General features: G+C 44.5%; 1 protein-coding gene across 9 annotated transcripts in view; it reads right to left on the bottom strand.

The window, feature by feature from the left end:
* Nucleotides 1–24,752, bottom strand: part of LOC117742576 (RNA-binding protein Musashi homolog 2) — a 221,202-nt gene that overhangs the window by 139,216 nt on the left and 57,234 nt on the right. For all 9 annotated transcript variants that reach the window (XM_034550081.1, XM_034550080.1, XM_034550082.1 and 6 more), the window contains exon 6: nt 12,347–12,439. In XM_034550081.1, the coding sequence (XP_034405972.1) occupies nt 12,347–12,439 (93 nt within the window). The remainder of the gene's footprint in view (nt 1–12,346; nt 12,440–24,752) is intronic.

Genomic DNA, 24,752 nt, shown 5'->3' with positions numbered 1-24,752 from the left:
GCGTGTGCGTGTGTGCGTGTGTGTGAGTGCATCCGTGCGTGTGTCCGCGTGTGTGTGCGTGCGTGCATGGGTGTGTGTGTGTGTGTGCACACGTCTGTGCAGGAGCCTGGTCAATGTGTCCGTGACAAAAAGATTACGCTGACAGACGAGACTTGGTGCCAGATCTTGGCTCTGTGCCATTAGTTCAATCAAGCAGATTTATTTAGCTTTTAGACAATTCGACCAGAACCCTGAGATACCACTTCGGAAAATAAGCTAAAGATTATTCATGTCATGGCAGCTAAGATAGGGTTGTGTTGTGGCCCTCTCGCGCCCTATCCACGCGCCGACTACTACTTATTCCTTTCTCGGGAGCAAGCGTGCTGTTTAGAAAGCACACGGACACAACGAGTAAATCAGACGTGGAGGTCAAGCGGACACAAAGGGAAAACGCAATGACCGCCATGTAGACGTGTGTGTTGTGTGTTGTGTGTTGTGTCTTGTGTGTGTGTCTTGAATTAGCCTCAACATAAAACGCAGCCGCAAGATGCGCCACTCTAATGCCGACTCCAACCTCGGCCCATAACCCAAAGTGCTTTCTGTTTTAACAACCAGAGAAATGTCTCGCGTAATTACTGATCACCTCTTTCCACCACCAAGGATCCCTGATGAGTGCTGTTGGCATTACAAGAGGATCTTTGTATAACCGCATCATTTTATATTCCACCAGTTTATATTTTCTTTATGATACACGTGGTTGTTTTTGTATACCCTATAGCTCTTATTTGGGATTAAAGGTTTAACATTGTTCAGTACTGTTATACAAATATAGTATTAATATTATCATCTTTATCCCATGGTGATCTCATTTTTGTTCATTTTCAATTGACCATTTCTATTTTTTTTTACTTTCATTTGACCATTTGTAGTTTACACCAGTAAATAGCATACATATATATATATATATATACATATATATATATATATACATATATATATATATATATATATATATATATATATATATATATATATATATATATATATATATATATATATATATATATATAATGCCTTGAACAGATAGCGCCTGTGCTGATTGCGTAAGAACACAAGGACGGGTTAGCTCACCTAAAGTGTGGTCGACCACCAACGTAAACCTTCACGGTGTCATTACCCTGTCAATCATCACACATGATCAATCTATTCGCCTCCAGGTAGCTCCGCTTTAAGTTGCCGACTGCCATACAGTTGCCTCAAGGAGAAAAAAAATTAGCTTTTGTTAAGCGTGACATCCAGTTTGTTCCCGTCAATCATCTCGAAAAAGTGTTGGAAAGAAACCGCAAGAGAGCTATTACTTTAGTATTCAAAACCCACCACTAATTGTTTAAGCAATTAATTAGCAGAATGGAGTAAAATGTGGCCCAATATATTATTATTATATCTTTATTTAAAATGGACCATGTACAGTTAAAACATAAATGTCACCACTTGATGCACTGGAGCAGATTGTAGCTACAGCTAATTTGCATCTGTAGTCCCTTGACAGACATAACAAACATAAAACAATAGCAAACAGTACAGGATAAGACACAATACAACAGTATGTGTATATATATATATATATATATATATATTGCTTATGCAGTCATTGACGGCATTATATTGGCATTATATTGTTCTGATCATATAGTATTTAAAGATATATATAGATATAGACATATATACACACGTATACATATACACACGTATACATATGTGTATATTTGTGTGTGTGTGTGTGTATATATATATATATATATATATATATATATATATATATATATATATATACACACACACACTCATATATACACATACATATAAATATACACACACACATACATATATATATATATATATATATATATATATATATATATATATATATATATATAGACACATACAATATAAGTTTGAATAATTTTGAATTAGATTTCCAAATGGCATTGTATAATGTATCGGCGACTTTCTGATTCTTTGGTCGTTCTCAGTGCCTGCGGATCCAATGAGGACTTTGATTAGCTCCATTGCAAACCCTTATGCATTGACCCGTCTCAACAAGGCAAATACACATGAACCAGAATGTAGAAAGGCTTTAGAAAGCTGCATCAGCCATTTACCACCCACCACTTTGATCCAGACTGAAATATCTATCTATTTGAACCAACTAGGAGGTAGCACCTTTTTGCACGGACATTTATGGTCACCAGAGGATACGTCAAGATGACTTCAGCGATCGGGTTAAAAAAGAAAGAAAATCGAGATTCCCACAAAGTCTGGCACAGATAGTCCCCAGACGACTCTTGTGATCCCCGTTGACCGTCACTTTGTCAATATGTCCACAACCGCATGTTTCCACTGTGAACACGTTCAAAGTCAAGATGGCGCCCACTGCTGTCGTGGCTCGAGGTCCTCGAGTGGGCTTGAGACCGGAGATTTTCTACTGGCAACGGCCGCTTCTGTAATTGCGGTGCATTTGGTAATAATCAACTTGAAACCCTGCTTTCGGACATTAGCTAAAGGCGCAGGCAGCCAAGCTGAGCTGTTTTAACCATACAAAATAAAAGCTAAATAAGGACAGTTCTGAAATGAAATAGAGAAGAGGAACCGCACAGAAAAGAGCTGTGGAAGAGATAAGACACGAGAACAGGTTAGAAAAAGAGAAGAAGCCACTGCATTCATATCTTTTGCTGAAACTACACTTTTTTCGTTGCAATTACCCTGTTTTGTTTGGCCTACTTACTCTGCCCCAGCCAAATATCCCCAGATGTATAATGAGACTGTCACTACCAAAGCTGGGTTTTTACGGTTGTGTCGACACAAACCCGAACAAGCCGTTTCTAACAACCATATCATTGAAGACAGTGGGCTACTTTAGGCCTTAAAACGTAGATGATCTGACTCTCACAGACCCGGGGGCGTGCAGACAGACACACAGGAGTGAGCGTTTCAGGAAACATGAAACCTTTGAGACTTCCTTCGCCCCTCGCATCAATCCCGGGCACATTGTGTACATATCCGTGGAAGAGCTTAGTTGAGATTTCAAGGCGGCTGTGCGATGCGTGGGAGGCACTCTTAGCATGAGCTGGAGCTGCCTGTGGACCTGGTCACACTGCAGTAGATGGCTGGAGAAGCACAGGCAGCAGGCTACTCCAAGTCATGTTTCAACCCTCTTATTGAATTCCCATTGTGCTATATAAAGAAGAAGAAAAAAAGTGTTGTGGGATGCCTGTCAATCAAATGCCGATGGCAATGTATGCTTTTATCGCTTTGGATTATTGTGAAAAGGTCCATTTCACAAAAGGCAGGTATATGAAGAGGTATTAAATTGGATTGCTGCTGTATGGAATTAACTTGCTCCGAAACCATCTTTCTGTCCATTTTCACATGTTTATCAGGACTGCAAATTGACAGTCAGTAGAACAGCTCTTGTTTTGCTTTTCATAACTTTTCTCCAGAAATATCGATGGATTCATTTGCCAAGATCCACTCGTGCAGATGGGCTGATGTTGTCAACATTTAAGAAAAAAAGGCAATATTGGAGAAAAAAATTCGGTATGCCTGTAAATGGAATACAGATGTGTATAAAGCCTCGGAGTAGCATTTTAAACTCAAGCATTGTTTGTCAATCACCTCACTGTTTAGGTATTCGGGATGAATCCATCAAGTCGACCGCACGAACACCTTTAACAAGCTGTGCGAATCAGCTCAGATATACACGTATCGTCATCATTTGAGCTGTGCCTGATCACCAGGTGGTGCTGAGTCATGACTCATGCTCACTGGTTTTCCTGGGGGCGTAGGGGTGGGGGATGGGGGGGTGTGATGTGTTGTGGAGCACTGAAATCCCACTGTTATGAAAAATGTCTGATGAGGATGAAAAAGGTGATTGGGGTTGAAAAGCGGTTTTGCATCGTCTCGAAAAGCCTATCAGACAACAGCTGAAATGTGACACCGGAGACACAAGGGCTGTCACTCAGGGGCCGGCGTCGGCTTCTGTGGACCTCAACTCAAACATGCCTCGTCCGCACAACACTTAAAACACGAGTTGAGCCATAGCAAGGACATGTATGTGCCACGTATCCATCCATCTTCTGAGATACAGAAAGAGTGGGGACATTGCATGTCATTTTTTGTAAATGATTAAGAAGCTACTTAACCCCATCGTTGCCACCTTCCCATAGACAGTTGGTCTATCTATGCTGCCATCCAACCTACCAGCAGCCCCGCTGCCTATGAGCAAAATGAGCCGTCACGCTTGATTGAATCCTCCTTGCACGTTGCTATGGAAGCGTTTGGTTGTGTCCCATTCCAAGTCCTCCTTAACGAGGGAACAGGTGGTAAAGAGTTCACTAGGTTAAGATGCTTTGGGTAACTAATCACGATCTAGGAGTTGAGTCTTGACCTAGTGACTGGCGACATCATTTCACTAGAGTAAAACCTAAGTACGAGTTACAAATAGTCACCTTCCTTAAATAATGTCAAATCGCCGACGTCCTCAGAACAGATCATGCGATTGTAGTATATTGTCAAGAATGACTTTTTTATTTTGTGTTTCTGAAACACTGAAAAAATGACCTCAACCATTATTTTAGGAAGGTGACGAAATGTAAATGTTTGTTGGAGCACTTTTCACAACTGTTGCCTGTTTTATTTACTGGTAATGGCGCTAGTCGATTTCACCGACTAATGCACTCGTTTCTGCGATGTGCTTTCAGTACAAAACACATTTTGTCACAAAGGTTTTGGGCCATCCTAAATTCTACAAAGACACTTATACGTAACCCATCACTCACTGATGAAATAACATACATCTATATTTAAAGCTGATCAGAGACTTTGAGAGGCGCAAAAATGGGATTTGTTTTACAACAAAATCAACAACAAAAAAACATTCAATATGCCACCATATGACTGCAATGTGCCAAAAGCATATTAGGTCTCAGCAACATTATGGGAGCATGAATTGAGGTAGCATGACTCACAACACTGAACACTCAAACTAGCTTATTCTCAAGGTTCTCCCTCTAGAGCTGCTCGCCTACGAGTGACTCCCTGTTTTGTTTGCACAGCACAAGTTGCACTTGGGTGAAGCCGTACCGTACACAGTGCCACCAATTGCAAACACTATTCCACTGACATGCAGGTGGCGGTAACGCGCCCACATATGCTGCACTGTGTCAGCAAAAGGCAGGAGAGAAGAAGATTAACAAATAATTTGGAATTTGCAAATAGCTTTTATGAGGGAAATGCTCTTGACACATTTTGTTAGACCTGAAGGATGCACCGTGCCTTCTGGGGAGGAACGCTGAATGTAAACGTCACTTTTTAACTCCACAGGGCGCAAACATTTTAGAATTAATTCATTCATTATTAATTTGAGCCAATTGTCCTGCCAAAAAAAGAAAAAGGAAAATGACAGTTTCCTCAAATCGTTCCCCTTCCAATAATGTCCGGCCATCCAGACCCTTTGTTCCATTCCAATATCACAATCTTTGAATCTTTGAATCTGGAATCCGATGGAAGTGTTCTCCCACACGGGGTTCCCCGAAGACTAGATTGCTGTTCGCGAGGCCAAGGTGGAGGCGTGAAGGTGGAGGCGTGCTCCTCCACGCCGGTTTGATGTGGAGACTGCTGCAAATTACTCGTGACACTTCCTCTGATGACATTTTTCAACCTCTTCCCTGTTGAATGGCGCATGCACACACGCGCGCGCACACACACACACACACACACACACACACACACACACACACACACACACACACACACACACACACACACACACACACACACACACACACACACACACACACACACACACACACACACACACACACACACACACACACACACACACACACACACACACACACACACACACACCCGTCCATCGATCACCAGCATCCCTTCCCCAACACACACATTAATTTCCCCCTCCATTCGTGTCACAATAGCACGGCCGAGATTGCTGCCTCCTGCCTTCACCCGACTGACCCTTTGAGCAGGTGCTGGATCTGATCCAATCACAGTCAATCTTCTTTAAACATTTCATTCTTTAAGCAGAACAGGGGCTCAAAATTCCATCATTCAATGACCCGATCAGTCGCCGATAACACAATCAAGCCAATCCCCAGCTTATCCCCCAGGGAGCCATTTCAGGGGGGAGGGGGGATGAGACGACGCACCTACAGAAAGGTGTCAATCTCCCCCTGCATCCACAGCTCCCTATCTCTGAGAGCCGCCTACGCTGCTCAGCACCGAGCTGTCTGACGGGGCACTTGTAAGGATCAGCAATACAAAAAACATACAAAATCCATCTAATATTTTGTTAAAGGTCTTATCTTTTAAGTAAAAATGCAGTAACCTGTCATAAACATGCTCACACCCGCTCCTATACAAAGACAGACACACACACACACAAAAAATGATGTGAATAGTATAGCTCCATTCTTCAGTGGCCATTTAAAAGCTACTCTATTGGAAATGTTGCTGGGCCACTGGGCAAATAAAGGTCAAGGGGGATATGAAATAGTTTGTCTAACTGGCCCTTTCCCTCTGTGTGTCCCCGCAGCACCGCAGCCGTAACCACATTCATAGCCAATTCATTTATATTGCTCTGCCCTTCTCACTGCCATAGTCTCAGCCACTAACTACAAGTGACTGCAATGAGATTGAAGCCTCTGGCTAAATCTCCACGGCAAGGCACATGCTCCATCATCGGCGCTCTGATCACTCCTTATAATCACTGGAACCAGACTATATCCTCTGCTGATTGGGGCGAGTCGCGGCAGAGAGGAAACAATCACAGAATGTCAGCGGATGATGGACACTGGAGCGTCGGAGTGGTGGTGGTCACCGCGAGCTGCCATGTAAATGGCATGCAAATGTGCACCTGCACTAGCGGAGAGGGAGTGGAATGAAGGACTGTGGCCTTTTGATTAGGTTCTTTTCACTCATATAAAGTGCATCTTTTTTCTTCTTCTTCTTTTTCATGCATTAATCATCCGTGTTTGCCTTTTCGGACAATGACCGGAGAGCTCCCAGGAGCGTCCGTCTCGTCGATGTGAGCCCAGAGTGCATTCGGCGTCCGCCTTCACCGTTTCCAGTGTAAGGCCAATCGACTGCGTCGTCACTGGAGGAGCTTCACGGCATTGTCATGTCAAGGTAAACGCTTAATTCTGCAATCAAATGCATGAAGCAAGGAGCGCGTTATCCGTGTCACATCAATGATTACTGGAGCTTTGACAAATCTGCACAGTGATTTAGACGCATGTTGGCACGGCCGAGACTAAAAGCAACTCGGGTCCAAGTTTGCAAAGACGCAAAGCAACTTTACAACCTTATAATACTGCTACAGTTTAGAAAACTAACTGATTTTAAGGCAATATGTGCTACTGTTGTTAATTGTCATGAAGGCTGTTTTTGTTGTTGTTGTTGTTGTTGTGTTCCCCAATGCTGTTAAGGGTCTAAGCACTTGGGAACGTATGCAAAATTAATTCATACAGTCCTCAAAGACGGTCACGCGGTTATTTTGCGTCTTTTTACAGAAATCTAAGGGCACGCAAAGAGTTAGCCACGGTATTAGATTACCAAAAGCCCCAGAACGAATTTTAATGCACTAACCAAGGAATCCTTTTTCCCCCTGAAGATTTGATAATTTCCTCTCATCTGCTTCCTCTCAGTTGACTGTATGAGAGAAGTATGCAGACGCTCGGCCTGGTGCCCGGTCTCTTCTCTTTGACAACCATCTCTGTCCATCAGCTCACTCCTATCCATAACTTTGCAATGTCCTCCAACAGGTCGTCGTCGTCGTCGTCCCCCCCCCTACTTTGAGAGTATTGTCTCGTCTTAGGACTCCGGGCTCAGCTTGTCTAAGTAGTGACCTTTGTGAGCCTAACCTTATCCCTCCTGAGCCCAGTGGCAGTGAACTGGTTAAGGTCCCTCCTTGTCCTCCTCCCATTCAGCTCCACCTCCAGGATCTGGCTGTGGACCAGTGGAGCATGAGAACCAGGACAGCCTGGACATAAAGGGACGATTGTGGCAGCCCAGTGACATGGAAGCAAGTAGCTCTGATTAAACTAAAAGTCAGCTTCAGGCTTGCACTGCAAAGCTCAGTCAACGGACAGAAGTCAGTGAGCAGGAGTTGTTTCAGCTTAGCCCAATAAGGACACTATGAGATGCGCTCACAAGCTGATTACAATAAACCAATAAGGACGCATTAGCCACCCGAGCTAATTATGCCTTTGACTGTCTTTTCATGCCTGGGCAGGGATCTGCTGGTACATCAGATCCAAAATTATAAGGTGTCATCACACCAACTCCCATCTTTAATCAAGTGCTCGCCTCAGTGGAGGGTTTTTGGAGTTGTAGGCGTTTTGTCAACAGGTGTTAAATCTATTGGAAAATAAGGGGGCATTCATCACGTACCAAAAAAAAAGAACCCAACAGCGATCAATGAATCAAATGCTCGACCAAAAAAATAAATAAATGTGGTAACTGTGACTATAAGAAGCCTGTGCAATCATTTAATTTAGCCAGAATGAAGATGCTAGCTCCACAGCTGTGACTACTGACAAGCCAGGTTCTATTGTTTATGTCCATTATGATGTTCATGTTCATAATTATCTTTCTGGTGGAGGGGCTTTAGAGGGAGACTCTACGGAGAAGCATTGATCTGACGTCAATGGAAGAACGCATTGCAAATGGTAATCTACAAACTTTAGACCTGTATTTGTTTATAACAATACCTACCATCACATAGTAAAACCTGTTCTGCATGTTATTAGGTCGCCGGTTACTGTAAACATTCTCTGAAAGTTTGCACCTGGAATGTTTGACATTTTAACTAGGAAGGTTACGACCTCCGAGTTGCACAAGTCTGTACATGGCACTGGTTTTGCAGGTGTGTAGATCCTACGAAAGGTAACACTTTGTACAGACACATGTCCTGATGTTCTAGCTGAGCCTGACCTTTCACCTGAGAGTAAAGCACAGCCTCTAAAAAGGAGTGATAATAGTTTGATTTATTAATATAATAGAACATGTTAAGTGCCTTCACCTCTATACCTCACCCACGAGCTGATATTTTGAGGTGGGGATTTCCGCTTGTTATGCAAACCACAGGCCAGGCAGAAAGGTACAAAATATAACTTGCAAATGATACTGCAAAACGTAACAAATTCATCAGAAAAAATAGCATCAAAATGGCAACTTGCAAGGCCTGCATAGAAGGGCAAAAAAGGGACATAACAGTGTCTTCCCTAACAATGTATACATTTCCACAATAGCACATAACAGCACACATATTCATTTGACTTCATTGCAAGACCGAAATAGCACCAGCCTCCAGTTAAGAGTCCTTGAATATAAAGGGAGGCCAGGCAGTGCTGATAAGATTGTCTCAATTGGCTTGCCGGGCTAAGGTGCAGTGTGCTGCCTGAGAAAGGAGAGGAAAAAAAAAAAAAATGCAGGGCAGGATGTGGCTACTATTAGGCAGGTAATGGGATCCGTCTGAGAAGCATTAGAATCAGTCAAACAGAACCACACTTCAGTTCCGTTCAAATGACTGTCACAAACACTTCGAATGCACACCTTCAGCATGTTCTGTAAGACGACAAAAAAGAAAGAAAAAAAAAAAGAAGCTGTGGAGGAGCTCCTCTGAAGTTGTGCCAGGTCTCGGGCATGTGCTCTTTTCTAATGGTGACGGCTGGGAGAGTGGCAGCGAGACTGATGTGCATGAGAGCTGTCAGACTCTCCCCATAACAAATGCCACCTCTCCCCCATGACAGAATGGAGACAGAGGGGAGGGACTGAGGCAGGGGAGGGGGGATGTGTGGAGGTTACAGACAGAACCTGTGACCCAATTGTGGCCACACCAGCTGTTTCCCCTCCACTGCCTCCCAACCACCGCCATCTCTGAGGACCACATCCTGCTAATTGGCCTATGCCGCCTAACATAGCTTGCACGCGCGCACACACACACACACACACACACACACGCACACACACGCACGCACGCACGGCAAAATAATATCAGTGAAACGGCTTGTTCCCAGTGAGGAAGAACATTTGCCGGCGCCTTAAGCTGTAGTTACGTGATGATTGATAAGTACTTCAAAACATACTTCCCAGAAATATAAATAGCAGGCTGTCCCGCGACCACGCCGGCTAATGTGTGCACCCCCTTCCCTCCCCTCCCCTCCTCCCCTTGACATGCACAAAAGGCAGAGAGAGACGAACAGAAAGACTGACTGATGACTGACAGCAAGACAGACAGACTCTCACACACACACACACACACACACAGCCACCAAGATTCTTACGGAGGGGAAACTGAATTAATTGGTTTTCCCGTCTGTGGCTAAGTCCTCAGAGGTGTGTGTGTGTGTGTGTGTGTGTGTGTGTGTGTGTGTGTGTGTGTGTGTGTGTGTGTGTGTGTGTGGCGATAATGGTAGGTTGCAGTGACAGGCAGGTTATTTAATAAATCCTGGGATGTATAAGGCAGAAAAGAATGATAACACACAACCCCCCCACCCAAAAAAAGGATACTTCCTTTTGCTCTGCATCTCATCTGCCATCGCCCACAATATCCACTCTGATTTCCCCTTTTTAGACACTCAAACCTGCCCGTGCGCGCACACACACACCCTTAATCACGCACCCACATAAATACACTTAATCGCTGACACACTCACGCATGGCGAGAGCGGTACTGCAGACACATCCAAGCATGCACAAGTAGGCTATAAAAGCTCACACAGAAACATGCACAAGATCTCGCTCAATCAGCCTGATTTGTTTGTTTCCTCCTAAGCATTTGAGGATTCCTCAAGGAGGAAAAAAACTTTGTATAATCAAGTCAATTATGTCATTCAATCAAGTCGAAAATCATTTCGAGCCCTTTCTCAGATCCATTGATTGCAAAGTCGTGCTGAATATTTGCCCGCCGTGTTCTATTGTGCAAATAAGCCGTCTTTATTTGGAACGGCGAGACCTGGCCTCGGCGAGGTCTTTAATGCCACTTCCACAGATAAAGAGCAAAACAAAGTCCTTCACCTTGCTCGCTTTCAGTCAAGAATGTGACGGAGGGCTTTATAGCGGGAGAGCTGGTAGCAGATTGTCATGAAGCAGAAAAATAAATAAAAAAATAACAGTTTCCATTAATTTGCAACTCCTCCCATCTCCTTCGGGACGTTGTACATTATGTGCCCAGGAAAAGAAAGAAAAAAATCCATCCGCTGTGAAATTGTTCAAACCCAAGGTCAAGTGCTGGTGTTGTGGGGACTGTAGCAGCTCAAGGTGACCTTGACTGGTGTGGAATATGACGACTGGGAAATGGATCTCCTTTCCATGTGGAGACATTATCTGTGAAATGCTGCCACTGTATCAAACCGCGTTTGTGCACGCATGTGCGTGCGTGTGTGTCTGTGTGTGTGTGTGTGTGCGTGTCCTTGTTTGAAAGCGTGTGTGCATGTATGCCTCACTCACTCTGCTGGGGGTATCGGTCATGAGAGCAGAAACTGCTGCAGCAGACAGGAACAAACAGCTGAATATGAGCCTCTGCTGAATGAACGGGTTTTGTGTGTGTGTGTGTGTGTGTGTGTGTGTGTGTGTGTGTGTGTGTGTGTGTGTGTGTGTGTGTGACTTTCAGAGCACAGTATTGCCACAACATCAAAACCCTTATGTTTATATTTGTTTCCAGTGACGTACAACCACGGATATAACTATTTTTTACATGTATTTTACTGGTTTGGGGGGGGTTCGGTCATGGCAGCTGGTTGTCGTTGCTTGTTTGCACTGGGAGAAAAGTGCATGTTGTTGACCGGGCATGGTGGGCAATGCGAAGCTATTGCCATATCTGCAGCTGTTTGCTCGTCAATGCAGAGATGTATTTGCCTTACTGTCGGGCAAGCAGCCAACCCTGTGCCGCTGGCTTCTCTTAAGCCTCACATTCATTGCCGATCACTAGAAAGATCACAGCGCCGGCCGTGTGGTCCAAACCGCGGCAACACTGCCTGAGTGACAGGGGGGGCACTGTGCACTGATTGTGTAATTATCCAATTAACATATTTCACTCTTAATGATGATACGGCTTTCATTCGGATGAGCAGCCAGCACCACAGCATGCAATGAACACTATCCAGGGATATAATAATAATAATAATAATAAAGAAAATAGCCCTCGATTGACTGGCGGCCTGTCCAGGGTGTCCCCTGCCTTCGCCCTATGTCAGCTGGGATAGGCTCCAGCGCCCCCGCGACCCTAATGAGGATAAGCGGTATTGAAAATGGATGGATGGATGGATAAAGAAAACTGTCTTACCTTCCCAAACTGTTCGAAATACTGCTTCACGTCTTCCACTACTGTATTGGCTGACAAGCCACCCACAAAAATTTTCTTTGTTCTTGTGACCATCTGGAAAGGAAAAGGGCGAGAGGAGAGGATTAGTGACGAGGATTCAAACACACCGAGAGAGGAGCACCTGTGACAGCGAGGACAGAGAGGGAGCGAGGACACACTGTCGCTAAACAGGAATAAACAGCAATCAACTTCCATAAACACGAGAGCATTATAGTAAGATGGCGAACTCTGAAGGTATCGAGGAGGGGGGGGTGGGGGGTCAAATTGAAGCTCTAATCAAAACAGACTGTCTCACAATTAAAGACCTCCATTTCAACCGTAACATGTGCCGTTCATCTTTTGCAAAACTACAAAAAAAAAAAAGAAGAAAAAAGAGAAAAACACAACAGAAATAATTTATAAACAAAAAATTAATGAGTGCTGGAAGATGGAATCAGAGTGCATTAAAGCCTCATTTAGTTTTAAACAGCAAGAATATTAAGGATTATTACCCACGGCATCAAAAAGGGCTCGAACATCTGCTGCAGAGAGTGCATGCTAAAATTAGGAAGACAATTTCTCAGGGAAATACAGTAATATAACACCCGTGTCAGTATAAAATCTGCGAGGAACTATAATCTATTTTTTCTTTTTCTTTTTTGCACACGACTGAAAATTAACCCGTGAATGTATGAAATGGTTTTCATGCGCCAATGTTACATTGACATTTGATTTGAGACAAAACAACCCTGTTTTATTCATGAGATAAGATCAACCTTTATTAATCGCAAAAGAGAAAGTCGGGGATGCATCGGCTTTGTATTCTTTATTTAAAAAGGTCAAAGATAAAAAAAATATAGAGGAACTTATTACTAAGGGGGCTCAAGCCCTTTGTGTCTTTATGGCACCCATGTTGTTATTATGGATATAGCTGTGGCCTGACTTTGTAGTGAGAGGCTTCTGGAACACGTTCACCTCCACCGGTGTCAGCTGACCTGTGTCAATAGCTCTTAACTAGTGCAGTAATAGTCTCAACTAATGGTCTGGTCTGGCCAGGGGAGGAAAGGACCACAGAGTCCGTATGCTATGCTACTGTGATTCCACAGACACATTCCCCCCCACATATATAATCCTCTCCACCTCTATGCTCCAGTTTGAGAATCCACTGATATAATGTGGGCCCATAATGATTTTTGATGCACTGCTCTGTAATCTAACTGGCAAACAAAAGAAGAAGAAAAACAGAGAGAAGGGAAGATGAGAAATCCACAGCTCTGATCTCCCTCAGCTCACCGGAATCAAACAAAAATAAATGTCCGGGGTCAGGATAAACACACTCTGGAGATGCAGAGCAAACTACCAAGAAAGAGAAAGAGTCCACTTTGATCAAAATGCTGACCGCAACACTTTCAATCTATGAAAGAGGCTTAACACTGTGTGGAGAAAAAAAAAGAAAAAAAAGAAGCAACATTCATCTAGAGCTGAAGTAACCATCTGTCAAGTGCTTTCCAGCTGCACACAGTCTCACAGGCTCATAGCCTGCACATATGCACACAGCCTCCCACACTCTCCTATTGCAGTTTTTTCTCTCTTTTTTTCTCCTTTCACTTCCTTCTTTCCTTCTGTAATTGTTCACATTTTTATTTCTTCTCTTTACATTGTTTTACCACAACATTTCAACATACATCAACCTTTTGCAGAAAAACTAAAAAGACTGCGGGTGGAAAATTGTGCTACACATTCCTAAGTCCAATTGAGAAGTGTAAAAGAGAAAAGGGCTCCACGCACAGCGCGGACCTCGGGCCTGGAGGATTTGGCTGCGGCATGAACAAAAACAAGAGAGTTTGTTTTCGAGACCCATACCAGGATACGCACTTAATACACTGACGAGAGTAGCAAAATAAAAGGTTCTGAAGTGGCCAAAGACGTAAGTATGTAAACACAGCGACGGGGCGAATTCCCAGAGAACAGATCACAACAAACCCGCCATCACTTGCAACCGATTCACGGTCCGATCTTGCACTACCGATATCACAGCGTGAACCGAAGTGGAGGAAGGAAGATAATGTCTTTAGATGTCTCCAACTCTCTGAAGACGTTAACAATTCTCCTGTAACCACGCATGCTTATTAGTGCTGATCGCTGAGAATGATAGTTTCTTTTGGTCTTATTTGTGCGAAAAAGAAGGGAAAAAAACACACGCTTTTTGCCCTTGCATGTGCAGTGGCGTCTCAGATAATGAATACACCTGCATAAGTCATAAACAATATCCAGAAACACCACTGAGTAGTTCCACTTGGGAAATCTCTCTCAACAGCAAGCGGATCCTGGACACGGTTACCGTGGTTATACCGAGCCATACTAGCGCGCTGAATGTTCGCACGTTCAACCCACGTGCTAAATGTTACCGTGGTAATGACCGCGTATTTAATGGGAACCACAGGCTCCCAGTGGAGCTTATGGAAGGTTATGTTGTTGTTTTTTCCCCTTACAATGTTTAACGGATACTGCTGGACATGCGTAATATCAGCTGACCAGTTTGGGGTTAAACACTGGCCAAGACCTAGCATCCACCTCTTCTCACCCCCCCACTCCACCATCCACCCCTCCCTCCTCCTCCTCCTCCAAACTTCATGCCTCGGGCCTCAGAGTTATCAGCCGCAGAAGCTGCCGCAGGCGACCCCCAGCCAGACAGCTGCTGATAAACTGGCTGTGCGAGTATTTATCAACATCACTCACTTTTATCATTGCCGATCTCGGCAAAAAAAATTAACAAATAAATAAACAAGTCAGCGTCCGTCTCTGTGTGGCTCTCTCTACATCAACTGTTTGCCAGGCTTCCCATTCCGGGCCCCTCGGGTCTATTTTTTTCGTCCCCGTGCCATCGGGCTACAACCAGTCAAGTTTTTTCGGGCCGTGTCTGAATACTTTTGACACGTACTCCCGGTAGCTGATTTACTCTTCATTTTGATCCCCGTGGCGACGGCCCGGCGAGCCGCGTTCCTTTACATCGCGTCATCACCATTTAGTGCGAAAGGTTGTGAATGTCTGTCTCGTCTTTATGGGTGTTTAATGCATTTCAGGCACCATGAAATATGGAAGCTATTCTCCCTCCCCCCCCCCCCCCCCCCCCCCCCCCGAGAAGCAGCTGTTTGGAACGACTCCGAAACCGCATTTAATTTGACACAGGTCATCTTAACGAATGCAGTCCTATTTTATTTTTACCAAATCATACAGATGCATTTACAGCAACACTAGTTCTGATCATTTGGGTCGGGCGTAGTATTTTTAAAGTCCCTCTTCGGCGCCATTTCAATACCAGCTGACAGATTTATAAATGGACCACTCTTCAACCCAGTTTTTTTTTTTTCTTCTCTTAACCCAGTTTCAAACATCCAGTTATTTTTGCACCTCCCTAAGAGACAGTAAGGAGAGTTATGAGTGTGCGCGATTGAGCGCGCGTTGAGGGCTTCAACAATTACTGCCCCGGTGCATTGCCATGGTAATAGAAGACCAAAAATGTTTTTTTTAAAAGCTCCTGGGGCCCACTCTTATCGAGACATCATGAAAAAAAAAATGAGGAAAGCTACAGAAGCTGTCTCGTGATGCCCGCCACTTAAGTATTGAAGGCTAGCTCTTAACCATTCATGATATTTCCAGAAGTTAGCAAGAGACTGGATTTATTTTGAGACTCTTAAAGCATCCGTCCCATCTTTGAATTTCGTGAAAAGCAAAACTCAAACTGACAACTTCCACATTATTTTTGTTACTTTGCATTTAGATTGTAACTTTAATGCATTTCACATCCAAGAATAGCGATTCATATATATTGCTTCAAACCAAAAATCATCAGCAAACACAGTTCCATAGGCCGCATCGCACAGTCGGTGCTGGTGCCTAAACAGTGAGGTCACGTAATTATTGTCCAGAGAGTGTTTAAAACCGACGGCTTTGTCCATACAACTCAACACACACACATACACACACACACACACACACACACACACGTTGCTGACAACACAGGGAGTAGCCAGGAAGGATGAGGAGCACAAAACCTTGACACCTAATAAATCCCCTGCGATATTTAAATCATTCATATGCATCACATACAAAGTATACCAGCATTTATATTGCGTACTTTATTCTTCTTCATATACCGTTCTCTCCTCACACCCGGTAACCAAGCTTGTACCAGCAGAGCTCCAGCCTGGAGACGCGCAGCAGACTCAAATAGCTCAAGTCGGCCCGATCTGGAATTGAATGCCATTGTTTAGATGAATAAAAACTAAGTTTACACGTTTGTGTCTGTGTATTTATTTGTGACAATTTGTTCAAGTCAAGAAAGTCATGTGAACTCTGATGTTGCCTCATGGATGCCCGGTCCCTCCCGCATAGCGAGCCGCACAGCTTGTGAATTCAACAGCGGTGTCGGACCGCTCATCGGTATCCGGCCCGGGTGTCGGGACCGGAAAGAATGTCGGACGGGTGCACCCCTACTCCGGTGTAGGGGCCCGCACGGACAGAATAATGACCACGTCAACAACTTACATGAGCGAGACACAAGTGATATTCACCTCTTTGGTGGGGACTTTTTTGGGCGAACCTTCATAGAAAGAGACTCCAATAAATATATACTTTTTAAAACATGTACAACCCCCCCCCCCCCCTTCTCTCTCTCTCTGACTCACAGCAACAGAGCAAACTTGGGACATTCTGTATCCTTTTAGGGCCCGCCAGACACGTAATTATCAAAGTCACTCAAGAACAGGCTGCTTCACTTTGATGAAACTGATCTATTGTCTGATTTGCATCTGCGTGTCTGTGTGTGTGAGTGTGAGTGTGAGTGTGAGTGTGAGTGTGAGTGTGTGTGTGTGTGTGTGTGTGTGTGTGTGTGTGTGTGTGTGTGTGTGTTTGCGTGTAACGTCTATCCTCTTTTCCTCATTAAGCGTAAACAATGCATTCATTGCAAACCCTTTATAATAGTGTGCTCCTGGTTTAAGTGGGCTATAAAAGCGAGTGGGGGAAGGGAGGGGGGAGGAGGAGGGGAATGCTGCGAGTGCATATGAAGTTGAAAAAGATAAGCCTGTAGCTAATATTGCAGCATACAACAGTATTATTGTTATTTGTGGAAATCGTAGGACTTTACCTGTGGCAGCAAACAGAATTCAAAAGAGCCTCTGTGTTGCGCTAGACAAAAAGCTATTAGTATTTTTGAACGCGCACGCGGACACAAAGCGTGCGTGTTATTAACTCCCCCAAGTGGGACACGAGAGGAGATGAATATAGTGTGAAACAATATAAAATAGGAGAGGAGCGGGCAGAATGTGAGAAAAATGAAAAAAAGAAAATGTGTAACGTATTTATGCAAATGTGGAAAATTCTTTTGGCACAGGCGCGAAGGCTCTGCTGCTCCAAGGATGTCGTCTTTCCCCTTCAGGAGGGCACGGCGACGACACGGAGACGTCTCGTGGTTTTCACCGGAAAGGGGAAAGCGTGAGCGGACATCGTCGGCGCCGAGAGGACGGGAGGAGCGTAATGTTCATTTTTATTAGATTACAGATCAATGTCTTCACCTCTTCTCCGAAACGAGCCTCGGTTCACCCGATTTGCATAACGTGCCCAGTTTTGACGCGCGTTGCGCACGTCTGGGAGGCCGTGGAGCACAGAAAGAGGGTTTCTGCTGCTGAACTCGCCGTATTGATTAAAGAGAAGATATTTTTAGCCCTGCAAGAGTATATTCATCCCTCAAGGAGGAGGCTGTTTAACCAACATTCAGGTAAATAGTGTGATCGCCTCAGCATAAAGGTCAGCGATGCAATGCGTGATGGGAAGACAATTTTGTTTTAAATCAATGTGATATAATCATTGTAAAACATAATGATAATAAAAAAAGAAAAACGTTAAAATAATAACAGTCTCCTTAATTAGTATCTGCTGCTGGCAGCTTCAATCCTATCACAGTGGACTGGAGCTGCTGAGCCATTAGTCAATGGAGGGAGAGCGGCAGTGAAGTACCGTTTCTCTCTCACTCCTTGTTTACACCTGGCTTTGTTTTTTTGGTCCTTTAAACAAACACAAACACAATTCAGACTGTTTAGCTCCCATAATAGGCCGTAAACCCTCGGTATCCTACGAGAGAACCACGGACCCACTTTACAAAGGCGATTACAACGACTGGATTTTAAATCATTCCCAGGCACCTTCAAGCGTTAGGATGGGCGCTTGTAAACATAAATGGTTCATTATTACATTTTAACGTTAAGACGATCAGCCAGACCCTAAATTGAAAGTCGCAACAACAGCTTGGATCTAGCGAGCTTTGGCCCTGATGACTTTATTTAGAAAGTTCTGACCAGTTGCTGCATCCAAACTAAGTTACAGACATGTGGGTTGATGGCCAGGCTTCCATTTCTTGAATGTCAACCAGGATATTGTTATTGTTGCTTTTTTCTTTTTTCCAAATAGAACTCAAAGTCGGTGACTATTTCTAAATTTAAAAACCAGGATGTCAAAAGTCTTCAAAATTGCTATTATAAATAAGAGTATCTCATCAGTAAAGCTTACCTCATTCCTCTTTCTCTCAGCAGAGCTTCCCAACCTTTTGATTCTGTCATATTCCTCATTAACCGTCTGTTCCTTACTGCAAATTTGTTGCGAGTGGATCACTCACACACACACACACACACACACATACACACACATACTGCATGCACGCCATTCTCCGAGCTGGTTCTCCGGCAGGTCGCTGAGATCACACATCCAGCTATGATTACAAGATGTAAGCCTTTATCATGGCCCCCACCTCTTACACATGTGGGCTCACAAACAGCTGTAAACACAGAGGCCCAGACAGGGAGGAAGCCGACAGGGGATTTCGATGTCATTTCTCATACCTAAAAATAATGGGACAGATAGAAGAAAAAAAAAAGCCATCGCACTTTGTTGTATGAGTCACAATTGTTATCGCTCTAGCAAGGGGATATAATTACTGGCATTCAGATCTCGTCCGCGGCCTCGTTCATGAGCAACCAGAAAGCCCAAGAAAGCATCCGTCAATGCAATGTAGTATGATCAAAGGCCCTAGATGTTGTGCAGGCACGAAGCGCACACACGCGCACACACACAGAGAAAGGGAAAACATGGCCAGTCCAGGTAAACACTGCCTCTGCTCATTTGCATCAGTAGAGCTGACTCACAAAGAGAAAAACTCAGCCAATAAACAACAAACAACGGCACAATCACTTTTGCTTTGCAGGGTGATCTGCACACGGCAGAAAACAAGAGCAGAGCGCGAGATGGTAAAGCGGGATTAGATCGTCAGCTAGAGAAGGGGGTGGGAGGTTAAGACCGGGTTATTAACGGCAACGGCCAGCTACAAGTTGGGGGGTGAGGGGCACCGCTTTGGACCGGCTCCTCCCCCCTGCAAGCCCTGTTTTAAAAAGTGGCCCAAGCTCAGCTCTTGTGTGCATAAATAGATCTGTAATTGCTTATTACAATACAATTAGGGCAAAGGAGATGAGGGAAGGAAAGATGCTTAGTGCAAATGTGGAGTGACAGGCCCAAGCATCCAGACCCGGGATTACAGTGGCCATTTGCACACGGGCAGAAAATGAGCGCGATAACAGGAGAGAGAGACAGAGAGGGACGGGTGAGAGAGAGAGAGACAGGAAGAAGAAGTTCGGGAGGGGGGGGTGGGGAGGGCTGTCAAGCGCAGGGCAGAAGCTAATGACAACCCTGGCTTCGACTTGCACAGACGTCTTTGAAGCCCGGCTCTGATCAGAGCTGTGATTGCCACCGCTGCAGGGCCACCACTCCTATATTAACCTACAGCTATTCAGTGAAAGTCACAGGCCCCTTTCAAAAAAGCCTCTCCACCGTTGGAGCCGGCCATCTGCGGAATGGCCCTGCGAGGCGGGCCAAGGCGCCGGTAAAAAAAATATATATTAAAAAAAATGTAAAATAGACACGCAATGTAAGGGGACACCGTTTGCATATGGCTCCGCTGTAAGTCAGGTTGAACACGGGGCCGGTTAGGGCTGATTAGCTGCACTTCCCTCCTCAACCCACCACAGTTATGAAGATTGATAGAAGCAGCTTAGAGCTGATTATAGGGCCCCGGAGATGCATGGGCCCGTACCCAAACAGCACATTCACACTGCATTCACAATGAGCACAGCATGCAATCGCTCGGCACAGGCTGGGCATTAAGCAAACGTTACAGCTATAAGAGGCAAATAAGAGAAATGGACAGCGCCAGAAGTGCTCTTAAGGGATTTCTTTTCTTTTTTCGGGGAGGGGTTATATGAATATTATGCTAATTAGACATTTGCTTGTGGCCAGATCCGGGGCCATTTTGAGCAAGCACGTTATGAACATTTAACACATTTCCGAGACAATATATTGTTAACGTGACTGGATATCAAAAATTCACTCCGGGGTTACGAGACACAGCACGCCTTCCCGTACCCGCGGAGGACTCTTTAGCATGCACTGAAATTCATTTCTCTCTATTGTTTTTTTTTTTTTTTTTACACAAGTCGTGCTTTAAAAAACAGCAATAGTGGGAAACCACAATGCTTTGTAATAACATACCCTCCACGGAAGTGGGACATTCCTGTGTTCTGATTTAACGTAGCAGAAATGTATGTGGACACGTTTGTTTTGTCCCCTCCTGTGACCAATATCACAGTTCAACCGTTTCTTTGAGAAAAATGGTTGTTTTTTGTTGTTGTTTTTTAACGCTAGCGGCACGGCCGGTTTCACGCTGATGGACGGTTGGTGACAATAAGGCGATAAGAAGCGCAGCGAGTGGAAGATGAAGACCGCTAGTAAAGCAAGTCAACAAGGGTGCTCACGTGGAAGGCCACGCCCTCTGCGCTCTCCTTAGACCTGACGTACGCACACCGACGGGCAGCAGCTCAACAGGACATCAGTTTTGTGACAGTTAAATCAACCTCTATCTTTTACTTTTACATGTTTTTTTTGTTTTTTTAATCATTAAACCTGTTTATCAAATGTGCAATTACGTGGACAGAACATGAGGGGGGGGGGGGGGGGGGGGCTCAATGTGCTAATCCTGCTGACATTTATAACCTTCTGCAGAGGGGTGATCAGTTCTCGAGCAATGATTAACTCACTTAATATAGTTTGATCCTCCCTCGTGTCCGGCCTGGCACATAGCGTAGAGGAGACAGACCCCGCGGTCGCTTTCAGCTGCTATATTTGGTCTCTGCTGCCCCCTCTCTGTCTCTGTACCTGTACCACCTTGTTCAGGTTCACGGAGCTCACATAGGCACCAAATCGTGTTCTACGGACCGGGTCTGGCCCGGGCTGTCCGAGAAGACGAGCGGGAGCTGGATCTAAAGAGTGCATCACACGTGCCGTGAGGACAATCCATCAGCGGCATTCACACGAGCCAAAAGTCCACAAATTGGACTCTCATTATCATGAAGCAGCATTTTGACGCAGAAACAACGGAGAGCGACAGGAAATGCGGCGAACGGGCAACAAGCAAGTGGCATTTTTTTTCCTCCGTGGTAAATAATCTCTCGATCTCGGCTGCTTGAGTGGCTGCCTTTTCAATAAATTGATGTTCTCTTGCGTGACCCTTGACACCGATGGCAAATGTTAATTTTCGTAACAAGACCCCAGAGTTTGATGCTGACAGTACTGGAGGGGGAAACAAATGGGATTTTAACTTCCAATTACAATAATGGCTTTTTGTGACAGGCCCTCCAACTCCACACCTTTCTCCTCCCCTTCCCCTTCCCCCTCTCTCTCTGTCTCTCTCTCTCTCTCTCTTCCTCACACACACACACTCTTCAGGAAAATAATGCAGCTAATCTTCCTGGAACCTTCGTCTCTGGAAATGTGGCCATGTGAGTGACATGATAACAAAAGGAGGAGGAGATGAACTGGAGGAGGTAAGGCCACATAAAAGGAGGAATACCCTGGTTTTTCCTATTAAAAACACACACACACACACACACACACACACACACACACACACACACACACACACACACACCTTACATCCCAACTCAATGTACCTCTTTAATCCTCTCACCTCTCTGATATGCAGGATATCTTCAGTAGTTCTGAAGGGATAGAGCAGCAATGAACCAATTATTTTGTCGTTGTTATCTTCTTCTTTTTTTAAACGTCTTCCAGTTTTGTCCCCGATTAATATCTTAAAACAAACGGCATCTGAAAGTACATCTTTAAATCGTACTTTCATCGTTAGTAATAAATAAGTTTGAGTTGAGGTTAGAAAAAGGTTGTCTACATTTGTCACCACTGTAATAAAAGTGATGCATATTCGACACGCAATTGTTAACAGCAACGACTGAAGTCCTTTCAGTTGATTAAATCCCACGTCCATCTCACACCGGTACAGTGCGACGGCGACGTGCCTCCCATCCCAATTCATTTTTAACCACGTTCCGGCCTTTTCTTCCAGCGCACGACTCGGAGGGCCATGAAATAGAGCGCTGCTGGTCACACGGGGAGGCGGAGGAGCCAATGACATCCCCTTGGATGTCATTGGCTCCTCCGATGGCATCTTCGACATTGTGAACTTTTCTCTCCGGACCGTCTATGGGTTCCCTGAGATTTGCCCGCTTTCAAAATCTTCACACCAGGTTGCCTTGGGAGCAACAACCTCTCCCTGAATCACAGGTAACGAGGTCGAGATAACCCAAATGAGTGGCTCAGTCTCGAGGACAGCAGTATTTTGAGGGAAAGGCAATAAATGCCGGGGATTATTCTGGTAGCTGATTGAAAATGAACCGGTATTGATTTTGATAATCGATCGCCTTTCAAGCTAAAATGCAACATTTTCCGGAACCAGCATCTTAAATGTTCTTCTCTGTTTTACATCCACAAGGACTGAATATCTTTGGGTTTTGTGCCGTCATACAAAAACAAACAATTTCAATGTCACCTTGGGCTCTGTAGAAATTATGGGGGGGGGGAGCATTTTTCACAATTCTCCATCATCTTAGAGACAAAATGATTAATTGATTGATTGATGAATCGATTAGTTGGGAGAATAACCAGCAGATTAATCAATGATAAAAAAAATTAAATTGTTTTAATCGCTAGTCGCAGCCCTAATTAATTATGCACCCATGTAAATAGTGGAAGCAAGACTTTTACTCACGCTGGCAGCCGCAGCATTGTTGTCTAAATATAAATGGAGCCACATATGACTAACTGAATGCAACCTTGTTAATCATTTATAAGTAAAACAAACTCCAGGCAACTGCCAAGATGATGGAAACACAATTCATTCTACTACAAAGTTAATTATGCGGTTCATTGTGCTCCAAAAATAAACTGTAAGTGTGCATCATTATGCCCGGCTACCAAGGTCATCAGGCATTCAGTATCATCAGCAGCGGGGATCCGACTCGCCGCGAGCGCCGTCTTGTGCGTTATACGTTTTTGGCGGTTCACCTCCAGGACAAGTCTGTCAGTCTCCCCGGAGGGGGAAGTCAGCCGGGACTCTGGGGCCCCCGTGGTGCGGCCCCGCACTCTGTGCCGTGCGAAGCAGCGCACTGCTGTGTGCTGAGGGTGACTTTCATCTGTCACATTTTAATAGGCAATCACAGTCGGCCGTTTCTGTTTATTATTTCCCAGTTTTATCTATTGGGCATTTGGGCTATCTGTTTGTATTCAGACGTACACCGAATCCTGTGCAGCTATTTCACACGGCGCTCTATATTTATTATACCTATTTAAATATCTGGAAAGTTTCACTTCATGGTATGATTTATTTTCCAAATATTTACATAGTTCACATTTGAATCATCTTTGACACTGACAAGAACTACGGTCAAAGGACATGAATACACGGCCTCTGGCAAAGTAAAAGAAATTGTCATGATATACATAACTCAATAAAAAAGGCTTATTATTCTCCTCGCGCACAGGCTACCTTTTATGTTAACATTTTGTGCATATTGTGTAGTATACATACACATACCAACCAATGCACCGAAAACCTTGGCTTCTAAACTGCCGTTTACTGCATCGTGCTTCATGTTGACTGTTTAACGCCGTTTAAAGCCCTGCCGAGTGTTCATCCCCGTTAGCCATTAGCTCTGTTAGCCTCGTTGGCCATTAGCTCTATTAGCCTCGTTGGCCATTAGCTCCGTTAGCCTTGTTGGCCATTAGCTCCGTTAGCCTCGTTGGCTATTAGCTCCGTTAGCCTCGTTGGCCATTAGCTCTGTTAGCCTCATTGCACATTAGCTCTCCGTTAGCCAAAGACGCCGTGGGATATTGCTGCCCATCGGCTGCCGACAGCGAACTAGCTCTCCCTCCACCGACATAAGAAGACAAACTCGGTTGGAGGCAATACAAAAAAAAGGTGGAATCCTCAGATATG

The sequence above is a fragment of the Cyclopterus lumpus genome, chromosome 14 (genome assembly GCF_009769545.1).
Source record: "Cyclopterus lumpus isolate fCycLum1 chromosome 14, fCycLum1.pri, whole genome shotgun sequence".
Lineage (NCBI taxonomy): Eukaryota > Metazoa > Chordata > Actinopteri > Perciformes > Cyclopteridae > Cyclopterus > Cyclopterus lumpus.
The sequence above is the reverse complement of the archived record's forward strand: the minus strand, read 5'-3'. Positions and strand labels throughout refer to the sequence as shown.